We start from the raw sequence: 20,905 nt of genomic DNA, 5'->3' as shown, positions 1-20,905 counted from the left end.
GGAGGAGCTGTTGATGACTTGTGGGAGGAGCTGTTGATGACACGTGTGAGCCACTGGCGGTGGATAAACAGGAAACAGCTGATAGCAGGAATTAGCGAGCAGCTAGTAGCAAGAGGGAAACACAAACCTGACAGACACTGTAAAGATGAGCAACTGGGGAGACAAGGAATTGCGCGCCCTCCTTGTCCTCGCAAACGAAGAGGCCATTAACCGTCAGATGACGGGGACGGTGAAGAACGGGCCGACTTACGAGAGAATCACCGAAGGACTGACCAGCCGCGGCTTCCCTCCCACGTCACTGTTTACGTCACACGCTGAGCTACACGTTTTGTTACTTGCTCACGCCCCCCATTGCCCCGAAAAAGGCACATTCTGTATAAACAAAAGTAGGTAGGCGGCATTTTGCTGCACTCCCTGATTTTGTTTTTATACTGCCAATGCTGAAAAAACACTGACTGGGCTTTCCTGCAAATTTGCACAACTCCTGTTTAAAAAGGGCTTTTGATTAATCCTCACTTCGTCTGCTCCCCACTCTACTCCGCAACCCAAAAGTCCTCCTTTTTTACTTCACCTTCTTCTCTATCGTTGTCTCTTTCTTTGTCTCTTTGCTCCTTCTCTCTTTCCCTTTAACATTTTTTATTATTTCCCCCTTTCCTGTCCCCCAATCTCCCCTCAGTCCCAACACTGATCCCCACCTCCTCATCTTCTCTCTGCTTCTCTTGCTTTCTCGTTGTTCCCCCCGTCATCTGTTTCTCCCCAATCTTTCTATACCTCCCCCTCTCTCCTCTCCTCCTCCCCCTCAGTTTCCTGTCCCACTTGGCTGCAGGTCAACTGCAGGATCCCGTCTCATGTTCACTTCACAACTTTCCTCCCTCGCAGAAAGCGACAAAAAAAAAATTCTCAGAATCCAATAAAATTATTCCACTTATTTCTAATTTCACTTATTTCAGCAATTTCTCACCAAGTTTCTGAAAAGACGCAGAAAGGAGACGAAGAAAAAGACTTCAAAAATAAGGATGAATGAAAAGAGTTGGAGCAGCTGCAGTGATCTCAGCCTGCTGGCAGCACCCAGGAACTTTTATGAGAAATCATTCTTTAAAAAATTCATAGAAAAATGAGTTTATAAGTCAGTGACAGAGAGGAGCTGTTTTCACTCTTTGCCTCTTTCTGTGAGTTGTTATTGTTCTCAAACACACACACACACACACACACACACACACACACACAGGCCTATTATGGTAGTTGGTTCAGATTCCCAGTGAGCGTGACATCATGTAGCCTCAATCAAAACCAGACTTCAGCAAAACCTCAAATACAGAGAGCAGCAGGAATGAAGGCTTACATTATAGGACAACACACACACACACACACACACACACACACACACACACACACACACACACACACCTATCATCTATCAGACCCTCCTTTCCACCAGGAGAGAGGAATTCTGGGATTGTTGAAGTCAGAGGTTAAAAACGACAGCATGCATTCTGAAATCACGCGCCACGTTTTTAACATAATGCGACTAGAATCTACGTTATTGACGGCAGCACGCCAACGCTGGTCATGTGACTTTGACAGTGACCTCCGAGAGAAAGAGAGTCAGGAGGGATTAAGCAGCAAAGAAGAAAAATGTGGTGATGAGAGAACAGTTCGTCCTCTGTGGAAGGTCAGAGAAGAAGAAACTGACAGACAGCTGATAACCGTGATGACAGCCGAGCCACGAGTGTGTGTGTATGTGCGTGTGTATGTGTGTGTGTGTGTGTGTGTGTATAAGTGAGTGTGTGTGACATGGCAGAGGATGAAAGCAGCAGTAAATTCTCTCTTTTACTTCAAAAGGATGTTTCACACTCCAATCTGACAGATGGAGGCACAACACACACACACACACACACACACACACACTGCCTGGCTGACTCCTGGTGCACCTGGACCAATGATGGATGAGACACACTCACAATCAAACAACCAAGTCAGTAAATCCTCACAAAATTTCATTCAAAACTCACTTTAAAAAGCTCATTTTTCACTCCACAGAGAGTTTGCTTCCAACACTGGCTGATTTTCCCACAGTGCAACAGGAGGAACAGCAGTAAAGTTGGAAACAGTGTCTCTGTTGACCTGAATAAATGCTGATGTCAATCCAAACTGTTTGTTATGACTGAGCCAAGAAGTTTAGTTCCTCTTCATACTGAAAGCAGCGCTCAGTCAGAGTGAGTCTCTCTTTAAGTTTCGTGGTCCTGAAGATGCTGAATTCACTTTCACTAACATGGTTTAACTGAACTTCCTGTGAGCTATCAACAGACGTAAGAGTCTGCAGCCATTGATGAAAGCAGCAGCACTCACACCCAGAGCAATCGCCAAAAAACATGTTGGCCTTTGTATGTCTCACTCGGAAGTCGTCAAAATCCGGCACGTGGTCAGTGAATTCCTGACGTTAGACACCGATGAAAAAGCCGTCCTTTCATGTCAACATGATTCATGGCCACTCGCAGTTTGTTTAACAGTGCCCCACGGCATCAAGGGGAAATGTGGACAGACGACAACGAAAGTTAAGGCGGCAGTAGTCTGAGAAGAGCAGGAGGGAGGGGTGGTGGATGGGTCAACCACCATCTTTCACCTGGGAGGCTGGTGTTCGCCTCCTGTGAGATTGTAAAGCCAAACCCTGTTCTTTTTTCCTAAACCCAACCACGTGTGTGTCGTTGAAGGAAAAACTAACATCAATTCACGGGGATGTACCGACACAGTGCTTTTATTTTGAAAGAGACTGTATGCAAACTGTGGATGTGGAAAGTCCATGACCAAACGTGGACATGTGACGAGGTCACAGTGAGCATGTGTTGGACACAGATATGTTACATTAGTACGATATTATAAAGCGCTTACATTTCAACATCTCTGTGGTTGACGTGTGGTCATGTTCAGGCACAAAAACCACTTGGTCAGAATTTGGAAAAGATCATGTTTTGGCTTAAAATACCCTGTTTTGGTAGCGCTGTCCTGGCTGCTAACGTGGCGACCTCTTGGTAAGAAACAACTGCTTTTGTGACATGAGCCTGCAGGAAACACAGTGAAGTCCCCCTGGAGAGAATAACAGCTGGTGGCGTCATGCTGATGTTTCGTGCCAATGTGACACGAATCAGGAAAGTGATGTTTCAGCAAGAAGACAAACAGAGGGAGAGGAGGACGATGAAGATGAAGACCAGCAGAACAACTGAACAAATCAAATGTGGAATTTATTTATTTACTGAGCCAAAAATTTCTACTAAAGTTTCCTGAAAACCTGAGACAGCTCTGAACATGTTTGTCCATCTATGGTGCAATAGTGGGCGGAGGTCTGTGTGTGCGTGTGTGTGTGTACGTGCATGCGTGTGTGTGTGTGTGTGTGTGTGTGTGTGTGTGTGTGTGTGTGTGTGTGGAGGCCAGCTGCAGGTAAACTGGCCCAAAGGCATTCACACCTGGACAGTAAATCTAGGCTTCAGCCAACTCCTCCCAAACACACACACACACACACACATGCACGCACACACACACACACACACACACACACACACACACAGCTGTGTACTGTACCACAACCTCTCCGTCACGTTTCCATTTGTCTCCTACATTAAACCACAGCAGCTGACAGATACTTTTCGTAATTAGACCAGCACTTTAAAATATAAAGTAATGGTGCTGCACTCAGTGGTTTGGTCTGCCGGCTGTAGCTGAAGATGATTTGGTAACAACCTGAACTTGTACTGTAAGTCACTTCCTCCTGATAACCTCATGTCAGTAACTAGTGTACAGATGTTCCTGAGAACTGAGAGGGAAGTTCTGTCAGTGATGGTGACACATCACGTGTGACGCAGTCTCATTCACAGAGCGTGACTGTTCACATTAGTCTGTCCAAAATGCAGCTCCATGGCTGCAGAGAGTGCACAGATAAGACGGAGGATAACGAGGGTAAACTGTGTGATAAAAGCAGTGTGTCAGGGTTTGTCAGTTTCAGCAGCAGTGGTGCAAGACGCCCTCAGATCTTTTGTTTCAATAAAAGTAACATAAACACCAGTGTACAAATACAATGTTAACAGTGAAAGTCCTGCATCTGCTTGACTCAAAATACAAATATATTATCAGTGACATGTAGTTAAAGCTAAAGTTTGTAACTTTTATAAAAAAAAAACTTGTCAAAATTGTCACTGTATTCACACAGCACTTCATGAGACATATTATCTGTGACACTAAAATTACCACCCTGTGGTTGTATGACTCCGCCCACCAGTCCACCCTGTGGTTGTATGACTCCGCCCACCAGTCCACCCTGTGGTTGTATGACTCCGCCCACCAGTCCAGTGTCTCTGACAGTCTCCATCCATGTCAGTGAAAACATGGATGCTTCACACACAGAAGATCTATACAATCAGCACAGTTTCAAGGTGGACACCAATGATGAGTGTCACCATTTTAGTTTTTGATATGTTCCCGAGCGCCGAGTTCAACTTTTTGAAAGCAGCAGCACACACCACATGTCATGTGACGAGGAACAACCAATCACAGCTGACAGATATCTTTCCCTTCTTCCGTAAATGTCAGTCTGTGATAAATATGGAGAAATGTATCATTGACATGGATTATCATGGACGATATCTTTCAACTAATACACACTTACAAAACAGCTCCTAGAAGAAGATCAGCTCTGCACTCAGGATTTCTGGTAAGTAATCTATGATATGGTGCTGGTTATGGTTGCTTAGCAACCTCAGTTGCAACCTGCCTCCATGCCCCTGATAGTTGGCACAAGAGTAGCGCCCAACCTTGCGTCTTCCAGGCAGTTAAAGACGTGGCATGTGTACGGCCCCTCACGGTTCTGCATTTTACAAAAATGAGATAGATGCAAGGTCACATTGACCTTGACCTTCGACCACCGAAATCAAAGCACTACATTTTAAAGTCCAACTGGACATTTTTGCCAAATTTGTGTACAAAGCTGTTGCCACAGTGGTCCAGGTTCGACTCCAGCCTCTGGCCCTTTGCTGCATGTCACTCCCTCTCTCTCCCCATTTCACACTTGACTGTCCTATCAATTAAAGGCAAAAATGCCCCAAAACATGTCTTAAAAAAAAAAAATTCACATTGACAAAAATGAGATAGACAAGGTCACAGTGACCTTGAACTATGACCACCAAAAACTAATCAATGAATCCTCAAAGTCCAAGTGAATGTTATTGCCAAATTTGAAGCAATTCCCTTGAGGCATTCCTGACATGTTCACAAGGATGAGACAGACATCTGCACGGACAGACATCCCTAAACATAACACTTCCAGCTTTGGCTATCACCGGCGCGGAGCCGCAAAACTCTTGACATCATTAATACTTAGTGATCATTTATAACTGCTGAGCTGCAGCTGTGGTTCTTACCTCCACGATGCTCTTCAGATCTCTGACGTAGGCTTGTTCGGTCTCTACGATCTCCAGAACAACTCGCTCCAGCCGCGAAAGCTGTCTGGGCGTGGCCACCGCTGCCACCATCTTGGCTACATCTCCATTTGGGGGGTGACCTCCACCTGTCACCTTGGCAACACAGATGCCGCCTCCTCCTGCAGGGACTCCTCCTCCATGTGGCGTGACGAGGGGTGTGAGGTCCAGGCTGATGTCGGAGCCGTTCCTCTTTGGCGTGGAGGACGACGAGGACGATGAAGAGGCGTTGTAGGTTGGCACAGCGCCGTATGGCAGAGAGGAAGAGGAGGAGGAGGAAGAGGAGGAGTGGGAGGTGTCCTGCAGGGAGACGGATGAAGCAGAGGAAGAGAGGGAGAGGGAGGCAGGCCGCTCGCTGTCCGAGCAGACGGTGTTGACGGAGGTGCAGGACGAGGACGAGGCTCCTCGATCGCCGGACGACATCATCCTACCCACAATCCCACTCAGAGACGAGACTGAGGAGGGACGCTTGGCGGCTGCAGAGACACAAACAGGAAGAGAAAGAAGGCACTGTTAAAGATCTACAAAAACCAATTAGAAACTTAAAATGGAGGATCAGTCACATGATCTCGTTAAAATCTGTCAGTAAAAAAAACACGTTTTTGCCACAACCTCCCGATGGGACATAAAGATTCATCAGCTTCAAGACGCAACTTTATCAAACTGTCCCAACAAAGACAAGACCAAACAAAATGACTAATATAAGGATGATCACATTAAACACAACCCGATCACCAGAATAAACGTTAGCATTGTATGTGTCTGCAAACCACAGATACATTACATTGAATATACAGGACATTATTTTGTGGACAGACATACTGAAGCTTTACGTTTAGTTGGGTTTAGGCACAAAAACCACTTGGTTGTAGTTATGAAGAAGTCACCTTTTGCCTTAAAATACCCATTTTTGACGGCAATATCTCAGCAGGAAACGCAGTGATGTCTCGGTTAAAAAACAAATGCTTTTTGTGGCACTATCTCAGCAGGAGACAAAGCAATATCTTGATAAAAACAAACACTTTTCGTCCCACTATTCAGGCAATGATGTCTTAATAAAAACATCTGCTTTTCCTGACACTATACCCGTTGGAAACAGGGTGACAGGCTGCTACCAAACATCCACACGTGGTGGCTAAAAATATGCTGGAAACACAGCGATGTCTGGGTAAAAAACAACTGCTTTCATGGCACTAACACAGCGACGGGTCACTTTATGACATTCACATTGAGTGCCTAAAAAGCTGCTGGAAACACAGGGATGACTCTGCAAAGAACAATCGCTTTTTGCGGCACTATCCCGCTGAAAACACAGCGACAGGTCACCACAAAACATCCACATTGAGTGCCTAAAAACCCACTGGAAAAAAAGTGATGGGGTGCTAAAAAGACACACGTTTAGTGACTAAAATGCCGCCGGAAACCCAACGATGACTCCCTGTATCCCAACTGGTTTTGCTGTTTGTTGGTCTCAAACAGCAGTCTGCAGCTTGGCAGCCATCTTTCCACCTCAAGATGACAAAGTCAGCTCATACTTGATTTGATACGTATGAAAAGTGAAAATGTATTGTATTTGTGGTTTGCAGAAATGCCATCATTTTTTCTGGTGGCTGGGCTGCTTAAGAAACACCTGAAGCTCAGACACAAGTTCAAATGTGGTACAGCTGGATGACACAGCCAAAATTTATACTGTAACACTTATCACAGAATGATCTTTTAAAATAATGTAACCAAACACAAAATGATGATGCTATCAAGGTCAAGAACACTGAAACAGAAAATTAGTGCTGCTTATAGTCACCAAAGTCGACACCAACGAGCTCTCACAGACGCCTCTCAGACATAATGTTTTGGTTGTATTCTATCATGAACGACCTTCACATAACATCCAAATATTTACAAAACAAAAAAGTTTAAAACAAGAAACAAATTTAGTTAAATATGAAACACAAACAAACTTTAAACAGTCTGAAACACAAACAACGTGTTCTAAATAATTGGTGGCATGACACATATGTTCATGTTGTTTATTGTGTCCTACTTTAAATCATGATAACAGCAAACACAGTGGTGTTTCCAACAAAATACAGACCATCATGAAACTTATAACATGCTGACACTGACTTACAGTAAATAATGCTCATGAGACAACACATACATCTTCTGTCATCACAGATTTACAGTTCAGTACAGCACAAACATAAAGAGCAAATATATTCCTGTGTTCATGGACAGATTACTGAACAGACCCCCTGCACACAGGGGCCCAGAGTGTCAGGAGACCCCCTCAGCTTCACTTAAATGTCAACCAGGACTAGAATAAACTAGAATTACCACCTCACAGTTGTTTGCCTCTGCGGATCCACCAAGTTTCTCCTACTGTTTCCATCCATGTCAGTGAAAACATGGATGCTTCACACACAGAAGATCTATACAATCAGCACAGTTTCAAGATTAGAGTCACCAATTCAGTATCTGACCAAATGACGGTGAGTACTGACCACAAGTGTTTCTTCTTCTTCTTCTTCTTCTTCTTGAGATATCACGTTCACAAGATTGGGATGGATGCCAGGTCACAGTGACCTTGACCTTTGACCTTCAACTAACAAATTCTAACCAAAGTGGACATCTGTGTCAAATTTGAGAAAATTCCCTCAACGTGTTCTTGAAATGTCGCTTTCACAAGAATGAGATGGAAAAACATACCACCTCCAGCCGAGGCTATCGCCGGCACAGAGGCGTAAAAAAGACACAAAATGACTTCAAAGAGACGCAAACCAACAAAAAAGACACAACACCACAATAAACTCTGTGTGTTTTGCTTCTGTGTTGACGAGATGGTGGCGCCCTTTGCATATCTATGCCCAGAGGCCCACTGACTTGTGCCCATGTCTGTTTTGATCGCCCCAACAGAACGGCCTTTTCATGAATCATCATGTTGTGACAGTCACAAAAAGAACATTATGAAGTATAATTAGAGGAAATTCTGGTCTCAATTCAAAGTGGAAGAATGTTATTCTCATTTTTTGCTTTGACCACAGCCACGTACACAACTAAAAACAAGAACTGACAGTCCTCTAGCCCTAACATGCTAACTGCTACAAGAAACAATCGACTCATCAACTGATCAATCAATCCAAATGTGTCCAGTAGATGTCTTTCTAGCAGCCGATGCAGACTGACACTCTGATGTCTCAAACTTGTTTTTTTCCACCTTTAAATGAAGACAGGTGGAGAGCGTTACCTTATTTGCTCGAAGCAGCAGCCGACCTGCCAGTCAAACTGTGTTCAGCTCTGTATTTGTCAGATGTATGTTCACATCATTAAATTTCAGCAGAGTTGGAGTGTATGTGTGCAGCTGTCTTCCTCAGTATAAACAGGAAGTGTGTGCAGCAGAGCATCAGATCACCACTGACTGACTCTATTAACTCTTCTCTTTTTCTCCACATTGCAGTAAATAAAATGATCATTTTTATAGTAAATATCACCTCTGAGGCATTTTTTTATGTTTTGTTTCTGAAACTCTCTGAAACATAAAATGATAACTTCCCTCTTTGAAATGATCGTGCATTAATTTCATGTTCCCCTTTAGTGTGGTTTAAATGTTCACATGCAAATTGCGTCTGCTGTCACGAAGCTGCAGCTGATTCTGTCGTCGTGTAAAGGAGTAGTTTAGGAAATGGGCTCGTTCAGCATCTTTCTGTGGGTGAGATGAGAAGACTGGGGCTGGAGTCTGGACGTGGTTAGCTTAGCTTAGCATGAAGACTGGAGGCAGTGGGAAACAGCTAGCCTGGCTCTGTCTAAACTTCAAAAGAAAATGCACCGACAGACAACTCTAAGAGCCTGATTAGACTCGCATTCATTACTCTGTCAGGAGGATGGAACAGCTATCTGATATCCAAGCCAAAACATTCTCACTGCGACCTCGTCACATGTCCACGTTTGGTCATGGACTTTCCACGTCCACATATGGCGTCCAAGGTACCCTGGGTGTGTTGGTTGTTGACGTTCTGGGACGCCGTGTCAACTTCAGCCTGTTACATGCATTGTCTGTTTTCAAAATACACTTCTGTTTTCACAGGAAATGCACAGTTTGCATACAGTCTCTTTCAAAATAAAAGCCCACTGCGTTTAACAATAATGGTGACTGGTTGTGCACCATGCCAGCGTGAAAGGACATCTTTTTTCATCAGTGTCTTACCCTGGAAGTCACATAATAGGTTACGTTTGAAAGCAGAATCCAAGATGCAAATGTAATCTTTACTCCTCAGTTTAACTACATCAGGAGTCTGATAACAACAGCTCTTCCCTCTACCTTACTAAAGTGACAGGAAAACACGCACTGAAAGTCTCGTCTTTCTCAGCGTAGTTCCTCCATGTGTTTGTGGACAGTTCAGTCGGGACCACTTTAGTCAAAGAAAACTTTATTTCCATTTACAGTGCTATATTTGGCAGTATGGCTCTGTCCTGGGGCCTCTCTGCCCTTCCATGTGCCTACATGAAGAGCTAAGGCAGGGAGAGCATCAGCAAAGACCCCCGGGAACAGAACAGAGTAGCATCAATGACAAACAGAAATGACATTGATAAGTCAGACACAGCATGGAAAGGAGGAGCTGGGGTGGAGGCAGGTTGCAAAGCAGCTTGCAGAGGAAGCAGCAACAGTAGGCAGGCCAGAGCAGTTTAAATAGGGCGCCCTGAATGAGATTCACCAATTGGTTGTATAGAAAGGAATCATGTGATCTATCAGCTGACTCCCTTCATCAGTCAGCTGATCCATCAGTTGATTGGGCTGCTGGAGATCAGCTGATGTAGCTGGGATGTGAGCTGAGCTTGACATCGTGTCCAGTCTGAACTAACACTATGCTTAATTTGTTAGCTTGTTGCTTAACCATTTCAGTTGTAGCTAAACTGCTAAAGTGCAGAAGTTCTTCTTCTTCTGGTGTTTGATTCTCAGTCACAACACAGCCTCAGGTGTATAATTTCATCTTCATCAGGATATGAGACCTTTTAAATGTGAAGTGTAATCACAGCCAAGAGCTCATTAATTAACACAGAGAGTTACCTGATGGAAACATTTCTCTGTTCTGGTCTCTGTGCAGCGATGATGGTACCAAACCTGCCCACCTCACTGTGACTGCACCCACGTCTTTAAGCACCATTAAAATACTTTTGATTGACAGTTTCCCTCATTTTTCTCCCCTCATAAAACACATTGCCTCATATTTAAAAATGTAATTATATCTTTTCCCTTCGTCACAACTTCATGAGACCCTGTAATCATTTCATTTCCACTTTCCCTCCAGACGGCAGCACACCTGTCCTGCCTGCTGGCACAGTGATGCTGGGATGGAGAAGCATTTAAACTTCATTAGCGTTTAAATTCCAGACGTCCTGGCAGGAGGAATTTCCGAACACAGAGTGTTAAATGAGAACATTTTCCTATATGGACCCTCATTTTTTTTTTTTAAGGTGATATTCCTGCAGGTTCTTACAGGAATGTCTTTAACAGCTGCCAACAGAGTTGTAAAGCAGCGAACCTCCTCGTTCATGTGGTGACTGTGGTGCACACTCATACCTGTGGTTTAAAGAGTTGTTGTTCTTTGTTCCACATGAAGAGGTGATGTTTCATCTGGAAAACCACCAACATATTTTATAAAAATGTGTCGGACCTCACTGAAGGATCGAACCTGACAACCCTCAATTCTTTCATTCAGTGGTGGGAGAAGTATTCAGACACTTTACTGCACTTAAAGTACTGTGAAAATACTCCACTACAAGTAAAAGCCCTGCATTTAAAACCTTACTGATGTGAAAGTATAGAGCTGCATAAAATGGAAATACTCAAGTACAAGTGCCTGAAATTCCTACAGTAGTATAGTAAATGTACTCAGTTACATCCCAGCTGTGTTTTTTAACTTGACGTCACTAATTCTGATAAATCATGACACTTGTTTCATGAATGAGGTGTGTGTTGCCTCACTTCAGCTGTTTGTGTTCATCCACAACACACACTCAGTGAGCAGCAGCAGTCACAGCCTTATTTAGCCATGGCATTCACACATGCTTCAGCTCTCACTCGACATTATGAGTCAGTCAGGATGTGTGAGAATCGCTGGCTTCATTCATACATCCTGTCTCTAATCAACTCTTTCTCTCCGGCGCATGATAGTGAAAATTTATGTTCAACGCCAACTGATATGAAGAAATAAAAGTGGGGGAAATATTTGTTCCTTTTTCAAAACCAGTGTGGTCGGCTTGTAATAAGCAGCGATGGTGACATACAAACATATCCATATTAGAGCAGAACAAGCAGACTAGAGCTACAGACCTGAGTCAGCTGAAACCATCACATCAAAGTGCAAATGCACGCAAATACGTGACCCATGCAAAAATATACCATCAATACATCTCACTTCATACAGAGAATATTTAGCCTGGGACAACAAAGAAACTGAAATGCTGGCAAACAAAAAAAATGCCAATGCACGGCTCGGCAAACTCGACTGAGGCTGCTGTCAGCCCTAGAGTGGTCTCCTTTGGTCTGAATCAGGGACTCATGTTGTTCCAAAGTTGTATAATTGCCTAGAGTTGGTTGGTGTTCTCACGGCAGCATTTACAAGAGGACCAGATCAAATGCCTTGTGTGAGAAAGCTGCTCTTGATTGGTCAGAATTTCCATGTGGGAAAAATCCAGGAAGTAAAGCAAACGTTGAAGAAGAGTACACTTGCAAGATAAATGTGACACTTTCTAATGTCACAATGGAGGGACAACTACGCAGGTTGATTTTAGCGCTGCTCATCGTGGACTATATTGCTGTCATTGTTCATTTTAGTCAAAGCATACAGTTTGAAAACGAGGCAAACGCGGCTCCAACTAGAAAACAATGTTTTGATGCATTGGATGTGCTGAATGTGCATATTAAGGCAGTACAGGAGGAGGTGCACATTAATAATCCTCCAGGACTGTAACATGCTCATGTTTAACCCAAACAATGTGTCATGTGACTGCAGTTGCTTCACATCCAGGTCAGAACACCTTCTCACCACAAACCAACCGCACCAGAGTTCCTTTGGAACCAGACCAAGGCCGCCTCTTCAAGAAGGTCTCGGTCCGGTTGTTTTGGTGTGTTCACACCTGCACAAATGAACCACGCTGAGGGGGCAAACCACCTGGAGTTCACCTCAAAGGAGTTCAAGGGATCTCTATCCATAGTAGAGCAGTCAAAGCAATGACTCCTCCACTCCATCTCGACTTCTCTGACTCCATTGCGCCCTATCCTCTTCAGCCAACACTGGACCACCATCAAGCTCCACCCTCCACCTGTCTGCAACCCTGATATCTCCCATCATCTTCCTTCCTTCCCCATCTCTCAGCCCCCTCATCATTCCAACCCTCATCCCCAAAGTCCATCATATGTAGCAAACTAATTGCAATCTCTAACTCTATTGGTGTGGTCTTTGTTAGTGAATTATTTAATGGTTACAGTGAAACTTTACTTTTTTGTGAGGTTGTTGTTAACATGATGTTAAGTTTAGGCATAAAAGCCACTTGGCTGTGGTTAGGAAATGATCATGTTTTGGTTTAAATACACGGTTTTGAGGCCACAATCTTTACTGGAAATACAGTGATGTCTCAGTAAACTAGAATTACCACCCCACAGTTGTTTGCCTCCACGCACCAGTCAAGTTTCTCTGACAGTTCACATCCATGTCTGTTACAACATGGAGTCAGCACAGTTTCAAAGTGGGCATCTGAAATTAGTCAGTACGTAGACAGTATGTGGACAAGGACAGCAGTCCAATTAACTGGCCTAGTCGAGCTGTACCTGTAGCTCCACTTCACTGTGCATGTACACACACTGACTGTCTCCAACTGAAGGTGTTCTTGAGATATCGGGTGTATGAGAGTGAGAAAGATTCAAGGTCACAATTATCTTGACCTTTGACCACCAAAATCAAATCAGTTAACTGGATTCAAGTTAAAGACGGCAAAGCTCTGTTTTGGAGCGTGTGAATCACCACAGACCTGTGGATGAAACTAAATTGAAGAAGTTAACTACAGCGCTGCTAAATGGGTGGAAACTGACCACAGACCAGTCAACATCACGGAAGACTTGGGTTTAGGGGACATCCTCACGTTGGCATGTTGTGACCAGTCACATGTCTTAAAGGGGGTGATGATAGTTTCATGCATAAAGCACCTGTATGAATCAGAGTAACTGCACTTTCTCAGTGTGGAACACTGTGATCCTTTAGAGAAAAAAACTGTGTATTTGACAGAATAAGCACTTTGAAGTTGTCTCCAACCTCTCAGTCATGGTTTCAGACCTCACTGAAGAACTGCTTCACCTCGTTAATATGAACTTCAAAATTGGTTTCAAATGCAAAATAATGGAATTTTAAACCTGTGATCAAAATACAATTGATCCCAATATAAAAAATATAATCGTTTGACAGCCCTCGTTATTAAACTTCTTGCATCACTGCATGTCAGTGCAAATACTCACACACAGACACACTTCATATATCATCGTGTCCATGTGAATCTGCTGCAACAAACACGAATCTGACTGAAAGCTCATCACTTAACCTATAAATCTGTATTTGTACATGTTTTGTCTTTTTTGTTTTAAACTGAAGGTCAGAAAGAGGACGAGCTCCCAGCCTTTTGAATTTCTGTGCCAGCGCTTAAAGAACTGCTTCACCATTGAAATACAAAACAACACGTGCAAGTTCTCTAACAGAATCACAAAAAAGCCACAAAACTTGAAACAAATCGAACATGACTAACCAAGCGGATCCATCTTTACATGTTGAAACACACATCAGAAACATGTTACAGATAAATAGACAGGCTGTAGATATACTTACAGTTTGCAGGGTTTCTATGTGCGTGTGTGTCAGTGAGTTGACATCTCCGTTAAAATGTGTGATTGTCCGTTAGAGACTCTGACTGAAGTCTCTCAGTCACAATCAGACTGAGACTAAACACGTTCAATTTCCTGTTGTTGCCTGTGTGTGAGTGTGAGTGTTTGAGTGTGTGTGTGTTCCTGTACTTCTATGTTTCAGTTTTGAGTTAGGAACAAGTTTCCTCTCTGAGGGTTCAGACTCAGCTCTGCGGTTACAGTTAGAACCAGGTTTGGATGTTTAGAGTCTGGGACATAATATCATGAAGGGTCTGGTGCAAGGCTGTCAGTGACACACACATATACAGATGTGTGTGTCACTGACAGCCTTGCACCTGACTCAAAATACAGGATGTGGTTTGAAGTATTTCGTTCTGTCTCTTTCTCGTACACATGCACAAGATGTTGCACCAGCCAATCAAATGCAAAGATTAAATGATTGTCAGTGTAAATTTGCAGAGTTGTAAAATCCAGTATTAAACTCTTTGAACTCTCTGAGCCCACAGCGGTATTTTTGCTTACTGTCGTCATTTAATGCTTCATATTCCTAAAATCTGCACAACCTGAGCTAAAAGATTATGACAGTCAATAAACCATAATCATTGATTAAGATATTGAAAATGTGTCATTAAACTTGTTTATTCATCAGATATTACAAAATAAAAAAACAGAAAATATTAGGAGTAGGGTAAAAAAATTGATACAGTACAGTATCCCGATATTTTGCGTTGTGATATTGTGTCAATATACGGACGCCACATATGAATCTTTTGTCATATAAATTAATTTTTGCAAATACACATTTTAATACTACAATAATAAAATCTATTACCTTTCCGGTCCACTAGATGGTAGTTGTGGGAATCACCAGAGGTTCAACAATACGATATTATCACGATACTTTAGTCATGACACAATATTGTTGCAAATTTAAATATGCTGTGATATACTGAGTATTGTAATGACATATATTGCAATATATTGCAAGAAGACTGAAAAAGCAATTCATTGTTGTTATTCTAGCAGGCTACTTAAAGTTTAATTCAGATTTGTAATGATATATATATAATATATATATATATATACAGTACAGGCCAAAAGTTTGGACACACCTTCTCATTCAATGCGTTTTCTTTATTTTCATGACTATTTACATTGTAGATTCTCACTGAAGGCATCAAAACTATGAATGAACACATGTGGAGTTATGTACTTAACAAAAAAGGGTGAAATAACTGAAAACATGTTTTATATTCTAGTTTCTTCAAAATAGCCACCCTTTGCTCTGATTACTGCTTTGCACACTCTTGGCATTCTCTCCATGAGCTTCAAGAGGTAGTCACCTGAAATGGTTTCCACTTCACAGGTGTGCCTTATCAGGGTTAATTAGTGGAATTTCTTGCTTTATCAATGGGGTTGGGACCATCAGTTGTGTTGTGCAGAAGTCAGGTTAATACACAGCCGACAGCCCTATTGGACAACTGTTAAAATTCATATTATGGCAAGAACCAATCAGCTAACTAAAGAAAACGAGTGGCCATCATTACTTTAAGAAATGAAGGTCAGTCAGTCCGGAAAATTGCAAAAACTTTAAATGTGTCCCAAGTGGAGTCGCAAAAACCATCAAAGCGCTACAACTAAACTGGCACACATGAGGACCGACTCCAGGAAAGGAAGACCAAGAGTCACCTCTGCTTCTGAGGATAAGTTCATCCGAGTCACCAGCCTCAGAAATCGCAAGTTAACAGCAGCTCAGATCAGAGACCAGATGAATGCCACACAGAGTTCTAGCAGCAGACCCATCTCTAGAACAACTGTTAAGAGGAGACTGCGAATCAGGCCTTCATGGTCAAATAGCTGCTAGGAAACCACTGCTAAGGAGAGGCAACAAGCAGAAGAGATTTGTTTGGGCCAAGAAACACAAGGAATGGACATTAGACCAGTGGAAATCTGTGCTTTGGTCTGATGAGTCCAAATTTGAGATCTTTGGTTCCAACCGCCGTGTCTTTGTGAGACGCAGAAAAGGTGAACGGATGGATTCCACATGCCTGGTTCCCACTGTGAAGCATGGAGGAGGAGGTGTGATGGTGTGGGGGTGTGTTGCTGGTGACACTGTTGGGGATTTATTCAAAATTGAAGGCACACTGAACCAGCATGGCTACCACAGCATCCTGCAGCGACATGCCATCCCATCCAGTTTATGCTTAGTTGGACGTATCATTTATTTTTCAACAGGACAATGACCCCAAACACACCTCCAGGCTGTGTAAGGGCTATTTGACCAAGAAGGAGAGTGATGGAGTGCTGCGGCAGATGACCTGGCCTCCACAGTCACCGGACCTGAACCCAATCGAGATGGTTTGGGGTGAGCTGGACCGCAGAGTGAAGGCAAAGGGGCCAACAAGTGCTAAACACCTCTGGGAACTCCTTCAAGACTGTTGGAAAACCATTTCAGGTGACTACCTCTTGAAGCTCATGGAGAGAATGCCAAGAGTGTGCAAAGCAGTAATCAGAGCAAAGGGTGGCTATTTTGAAGAAACTAGAATATAAAACATGTTTTCAGTTATTTCACCTTTTTTTGTTAAGTACATAACTCCACATGTGTTCATAGTTTTGATGCCTTCAGTGAGAATCTACAATGTAAATAGTCATGAAAATAAAGAAAACGCATTGAATGAGAAGGTGTGTCCAAACTTTTGGCCTGTACTGTATATATATATATATATACATAATATGATATATGATATAAAAAAAAAAACAATACTGGGGACAATACAAAAATAAAGGCGGCAAAAGTCCAACTAGGGTGGGCGGGAGTTGTGGTGAATGTGTCAAACAAACACCAACCTTCACCCCATTATAAAGCCAAACCCCGTTCTTTTTTCCTAAACCCAACCATGTGATGTTTGCTGCTTCAGGAGAAACTGTACAATTGGCATGATATGCAGTCAGCTGCTGTTATTCTGTGTGACAAGGGGAAATGCAGCTGGGCAATAATCTAACTTCCACCTGATAGGTTGGTGTTTGCCTCCCATATGAATGTTAAGCCAAGTCTTTTTCCCTAAACCCAACCACGTATGTTTGTTGTTGAAGGAAAAAAAAACATCAATTTGTGTTGTTGTACTGACATTGTGCTTTTATTTTGAAAGAGACTGTATGCAAACTGTACATTTCCTGTGTAAACAGAAGTGTATTTTGAAACAGACAATACATGTAACAGGCTGAAGTTGACACGGCGTCCCAGAACATCAACAACCAACACACCCAGGGTACCTTGGACGTCATATGTGGACGTGGAAAGTCCATGACCAAACGTGGACATGTGACAAGGTTGGACTGAGAATGTGCTGGGTAACAAGCACCACTTAGCAATAACCTGGCAGCCAATCAGACCACCTTTGTTACAGAGAAGTGGGCGTCGATTGAAAAAATTGATAGATGTGACCAGGTCACCTCGATGAGTGCTGGTATTGTTCTGGCACCTGAGGACCATCTGACCCAACAAGGAGCTTTGGTCTGGTGTTCATAAAAGTTTCAGCTTTACCGGCCCCCCGATCGTTCCTTGAGAAACGCCTCCATCATTCCTTCGGTCTTTTAGCTTGGACATACCTTTACTACTCCACCTCAAACACGTGGCATTTTCAAACACGACACCGGCCGCTCATTTTCATGTTCCAGTGTTGTAAATTCTGACAGAAACATGAACCTTTAACTCCACATCACGGGAAACTCCGCCTCTGTTAGGTAACAGTTAGTGGGACAGTAACTCTCAGGCCGACATCCACCCTAAAAACGAAGTCTGCACAGAGAGAGAGACCCTGAGGCCACAAATAATGATCACTAGTGCCAAATTAAGAGGGGTCAGTAGTTTTAAAGGGTAAATAAGTAGAAGAGGTAAGTGGTTATTCTCCATGTACACTGTACACATGGGATATATGACGGAGAACATTTTGTACTGAGGATACTTTACCTATTTAGTTTGATACAATCGATTATTTCTGTATTTTTAGAGCTTCGTCTTCTATCTTTATGACATGAAGATGAATTATTCAGAAGCACAATATTTGAAACTGAGAAAAGATTTAAAAAGATTTATATAACTTTATAAAGTCACAATGTAGTGCTCTAATAATACTCAAAGACCACAGAAATGACACTTTGTCATTTCTTTCTTGAATCAAGTTTCTATGTTTGGTTTTCCGAAAATGTCCAAGCCTACGTGGATCCTCTTTGTTCCTTAAAAACACACGGTATTGCCAGTTTGGCTGTGAATGCACTTTTAAGGTGGAATTCCCCTTTAAACACACGCTCTGAAACTACAAGGTGGAGTGGATTCCAGCGTGTGTGTGATTACAGTAATAAGAGAGCAGCTCCTCGCTGTCATTATGTGTTCAACGGTGATGCAACATGTTGGACGTTTCTTGGAAAAGAACAAATCACAGCCTGTTACAGGGCCTTTACAGAAACACTGCAACATGTGGACGCACTGAGGAAACTTCTGTACATGAACACAAGTACAGGAGTTTTATTTATTTATTTGTATTTCAACAGAGGGGGCAGGACATAAAGAGTCTGAGAAACACAGCAAAACTTTACAGTGGAGCAAATTGTTTAAAATGTCATCTAGTATCTGATTCATCTCAGCAGGAGATTGGCTGATAGATTATACTGGCACATTTTCAGGTTGTAGGAGTCGAGGCAAACCGCTCACTGATTTGTGGAAAATCCTTTCTGTTTATGTCAAACGAGAAGCTGATCAGGAACAGATCCTTCTCTGTGGATCCATGTACATGTGACTCAGGCAGCTCTGGTGTTTTCAGAGAGTATTTTGGGGTCATTTTATGTCCAAGAGAATCGTCCTGGTTGGATTTGAACCAATGAGATCAGAGTTTAACATCAGCACCTCGAACCCTCGAACCAACAGGACGCCTCATGTTGTTTCTCTTTTGATGAAGCTAATTTAATTTAATCTTATCTCAAGTAATTGAATTTCCCAAAATTTTGTAGCATTCCTTTAACAATGAACTGAACCGCATCAACCACAGAGATAACACTCAGTGTTTTCAGTGTGTGTGTGTGTGTGCTCAGACTGCAGCAGAGATAAAGTGATGTGTTGACAGAGACAGGAAGTGAGCCGCCTCACATCGTGGTACAAGAGGACTGATGTTACAGCTCGCCCATGTGACCTTTGACCCCTTCACAGTACTGTGCCAAACACAAACTCACACACACGCACACACACATCCTCACAGTTTCCTTGTGTTTACATTCATTCCTCCTGTCATGAGTGAACTCCCTCAAACAATCTGCTAATTTTACACCACTGTTCTTTCTGACTTTACATTTTGATTTCTGACAGTGATTTCCTTCGTGTCGAGCAGCCACACCTTTCAGTCCAGATAACTCTTTTAGTTTATGATGTGCAGTGTCTTTTAAAAGAGAGCAAGAACATTGTAGAAGGTGTAAAACGTGACATTAATTCATGTTAAAGTGGTTTCTAATATTATCAGTTTAAATATACTGTAGACACTGTGTGACTGTGTGTAACCAGTTTAGACAGATGTTTTTATATATTTTCACATGTGAAATTCAACCACATCTTACAGACAATATCATGTGAAATACATCTCACAATTTATATGTTGTCTGAAACTCACATGTGATGTGAGCCTGTTTTCAGATATTTCACAAGTAAAAACAAAAAGTTCAAACTTGTAATGTATCACATGTGGAAACAGTTTTCTGATTTTTCATACCAGATAAAATTTTACAATAATAAGAGTTTCATGTGAACTTTGTTGTGACGCAGGGCTTGAAATGGTGTTTTTCCTTCTTTGGAATTTACAGAGGCCCTGAGAGGTAAGGTAAAATAGGAGATAACATCCCATATGTAGGCGATAACATCTTCTATAAAAGATCACATCCTATATGTAGGAGATAACATTCCCTACATAGGAGAGAACATCCCCTATGGAGGAGATAGCATTCCCTACCTAGGAGGTAACATCCCATATGTTGGAGATAACATTCCCTACCTAGGAGATAACATCCCATATGTAGGCGGTAACATCTTCTATAGAAGATCACATCCTATATGTAGGAGATAACATTCCCTACCTAGGAGAGAACATCCCATATGTAGGAGATAACATTCCCTACCTAGGAGGTAACATCCCATATGTTGGAGATAACATTCCCTACATAGGAGATAATGCCCCATATGTAGGATATATCATCTCCTGTAGGAGATAATGTCCCATATGTAGGAGATAACATTCCCTACCTAGGAGATGACATCTCATATATAGGACATAACATTCCCTACCTAGGAGATAACATGCCATATGTAGGAGAGAACATTCCCTACCTAGGAGATAACATGCCATATGTAGGAGAGAACATTCCCTACCTAGGAGATAACATCCCATATGTAGGAGATAACACCCCCTACCTTGGAAATAATGTCTCATATATAGGTGATGACATCTCCTACTTAGGACATAACATCGCCTAGAGGAGATAAAATTGTCTACCT

At 42.5% G+C, this 20,905-nt stretch overlaps 1 protein-coding gene across 3 annotated transcripts in view; it reads right to left on the bottom strand.

Moving 5' to 3' along the window:
• The window catches only part of plekhg2 (pleckstrin homology domain containing, family G (with RhoGef domain) member 2), a 114,809-nt gene that overhangs the window by 65,972 nt on the left and 27,932 nt on the right, over nt 1-20,905 (bottom strand). For 2 of the 3 annotated variants that reach the window (XM_049575791.1, XM_049575792.1), the window contains exon 3: nt 5,409-5,941. In XM_049575791.1, the coding sequence (XP_049431748.1) occupies nt 5,409-5,941 (533 nt within the window). Of the gene's footprint in view, nt 1-5,408; nt 5,942-14,335; nt 14,432-20,905 lie in introns of those variants that run through there. The other variant, XM_049575793.1, reaches the window with a different exon arrangement.

The sequence above is a fragment of the Epinephelus fuscoguttatus genome, linkage group LG5 (genome assembly GCF_011397635.1).
Source record: "Epinephelus fuscoguttatus linkage group LG5, E.fuscoguttatus.final_Chr_v1".
Lineage (NCBI taxonomy): Eukaryota > Metazoa > Chordata > Actinopteri > Perciformes > Serranidae > Epinephelus > Epinephelus fuscoguttatus.
The sequence above is the reverse complement of the archived record's forward strand: the minus strand, read 5'-3'. Positions and strand labels throughout refer to the sequence as shown.